The sequence below is a fragment of the Hibiscus syriacus genome, unplaced genomic scaffold, assembly GCF_006381635.1.
Source record: "Hibiscus syriacus cultivar Baekdansim isolate YM2019G1 unplaced genomic scaffold, ASM638163v2 tig00110963_pilon, whole genome shotgun sequence".
Taxonomy (NCBI): domain Eukaryota; kingdom Viridiplantae; phylum Streptophyta; class Magnoliopsida; order Malvales; family Malvaceae; genus Hibiscus; species Hibiscus syriacus.
This window is the reverse complement of record NW_024062936.1, coordinates 166270-168888: the sequence shown is the minus strand read 5'-3', so window position 1 is coordinate 168888 and position 2619 is coordinate 166270. Positions and strand designations below refer to the sequence as shown.

At 32.6% G+C, this 2619-nt stretch overlaps 1 protein-coding gene across 1 annotated transcript; it reads left to right on the top strand.

The window, feature by feature from the left end:
• Positions 1-282: 282 nt before the first annotated feature.
• LOC120148567 (inorganic pyrophosphatase 1-like) lies at positions 283-1547 on the top strand. The gene is made up of 4 exons (XM_039161650.1): positions 283-518; positions 624-745; positions 860-1067; positions 1172-1547. The coding sequence occupies exons 1-4, from the start codon at positions 381-383 to the stop codon at positions 1511-1513; spliced, it is 810 nt and encodes a 269-aa protein (XP_039017581.1). The 5' UTR covers positions 283-380; the 3' UTR covers positions 1514-1547.
• Positions 1548-2619: the final 1072 nt, after the last annotated feature.

Here is a 2619-nt window from a genome sequence, read left to right as displayed (position 1 = left end):
CCTCAATGGTGGCCTAATGAATTCCTTTCCCGTAGGATATTCGCTTATTCCTCCTTATTTCAGGTTTCCCAAATCAACCACAGAATTTCACTCCTATGAAAAATAAATAAATGTACATTGGAAGATGGGTTAATGGAGGGGATTCTGGATTACCATACGAACACATTCCTGTAATATTCCTTTGGCATAAAAAATATCCAATTTTTATTACTGTTGCAGGTCATTTTTTCTTCCAATTTGCTTGTTTTTATGTGTTTATAAATACCCTTGCTCTCTTACGTGACCTTACAACGTTCAGAAATCTCTTCCGATCAAAGGGTTTTTAAGCTCTTCTGTTCTCTCTCTATTTCCAATCTTGTTTCTGCAACTTCGAAACAAAAATGGCTGGGATTGTTGTGGTTTTTGATTTTGACAAAACCATCATTGATTGTGATAGTGATAATTGGGTTGTTGATGAGTTGGGTTTTACCGATTTGTTTAATCAGCTTCTTCCTACCATGCCCTGGAATTCTCTCATGGTAAAACTCAACAATATCTCCACTTGTTTTCTTTTTCTTGTATTTTCCATTTGAAAGTAACATATTGATTTAGACATTTACGTTTTTGGTGGCGTAAACCTACAGGACACGATGATGGGGGAGATTCATGCGCAGGGAAAAACCATTGATGACATTGCTGAGGTTCTGAAACGGACTCCTATCCATCCTAAGATTGTAGCAGCTGTTAAATCAGCTCATGCTTTAGGGTATGTTTCTCTCCTTACTTCTTACTGTTTTATCTGTGACAAAAAAGAAGAGAAGAAGAAAACACATCTTGGACTGTAAAATAATGGATTTGGTATGTGATTTTCTTTTCCCAGGTGCGAACTGAGGATCGTAAGTGATGCAAACATGTTCTTCATTGAGACAATCCTGGAGCATCTTGGACTAAGGGAATATTTCTCTGAGATCAACACAAACCCAGGCTTTCTGAATGAACAAGGAAGGCTTAGGATCTTCCCTTACCATGATTTCACCAAGTGTTCCCATGGCTGCAATCTCAACCTTTGCCCCCCAAACATGTGCAAGGTATCACATCCAACTCCAACTAGCTTGGAGTTTTCATATATTTACATAATATAATATGAAGTTTGACAAACTTCATCTTGGGGTTCTGCTCTGGTTTGCAACAGGGGATGATCATAGAAAGGATTCAAGCTTCTTTAGAGGGAAGGAAAAAGATGATATACCTTGGAGATGGTGTTGGTGATTATTGCCCCACCCTAAGGCTAGCAAAGAGTGACTATATGATGCCAAGGAAGAATTTTCCAGTTTGGGATTTAATTTGTAGGAACCCTATGCTCATCGAGGCTGAAATTCACGAATGGAGTGATGGTGAAGACCTGGAGCGAGTTCTTTTGCAACTAATCAACACGGTCTCCGTTGATGCTCAATTGTTCTCAGTTGACTGCAAACTGCAAAGCTTATCGGCATGTAACCATTCCTTGCCCAAATCCCTGCATGTTCCTCAGTAGAAGTGTGATCGTCCCTTGAAGTGATTTTTAGGTCTTATGACCCATATTTTTAGGTTTTAACAACTAATTATATTTCTCATTATTTACATTATTACACTTTCTCTAACCTGAAATAATTAATTTTTATTTAAAACAATATAATTAATTTCATAAATTTTATATAGAATCCTTTTGTTACTAAAGACGCAACAAAAATAAATTTAGAAAAATCAAAATTTATAGAAGTTCATTGCACTTTGTGTTTTTAGTCGATTTAATGCTTCCCTTGTGGTTGAATCATTTTAGTTTTTCACTTCTCTATACAATTTGGTATAAAACAAACAAAAGCTTATTTAATTCCTTCTAACATTTAAATAACACTCAATTGTATCCGTATTATTTCATTAAAATAATTAAATTGTACTTTATCCTCTAAATTTTTATAATTACAATTTTAATCCAAAAAAGTCTACTATGCAGCCTATCAGCAAAAGGTAAGAGATTTGAGAAAAATCATCCCTTTTTTCAAAGAAAAATGAGTTATTCATCATTCAAGATCTTATTAAGTATATCATAGCCAATGCTGCATATTTAAGTCTGAATGAAGCTTCTTTATCTCCAACTCACGAACCACTTTGCACTGTTAAATTAACTAATTTTGAATGTTAATTGCCTGCATTCCATAATAGACATCACATAGGGTAAAGTACACAAACTTGATTGTAGGTTGGAAATGAGGAGAATATGAGTAAAAAGAAATATAAACGAATTTAATGAAATTTTATTGTTTGTAAAAGGTTTTTTAGAAATAAAATTTAAATTTAAAATATTTTTTATTATTTTAGAAAATTAAAATAGAATTTTAAATTATAATTGAAATGTTAAATGAAATATCATTCAGTAATTTAATGTTTCATGTTTTAAAGACAATTAATAATATAATATTTATTTTATAATAAAATTTAATTTTTAGAAAATATTTTTATATTATTTTAATGACCTTTGTAAACTGTACCCAATATTTATATATATAGAGGCCCATCATCGATGACTGGACTGCCTCTGATATACAACTTTTTACATCTTTCGAAGTCATATAAATGCACCACTTTTTCTGTCTTAAAGGA

What these genes read in the sequence shown, in the direction of transcription:
- LOC120148567 (XM_039161650.1), top strand. Translation starts at nt 381, where the DNA reads ATGGCTGGGATTGTTGTGGTTTTTGATTTTGACAAAACCATCATTGAT. An exon ending in TGCCCTGGAATTCTCTCATG is followed by an intron (nt 519 to 623) that starts GTAAAACTCAAC and finishes GTAAACCTACAG; the next exon opens with GACACGATGATGGGGGAGAT. An exon ending in AAATCAGCTCATGCTTTAGG is followed by an intron (nt 746 to 859) that starts GTATGTTTCTCT and finishes TTCTTTTCCCAG; the next exon opens with GTGCGAACTGAGGATCGTAA.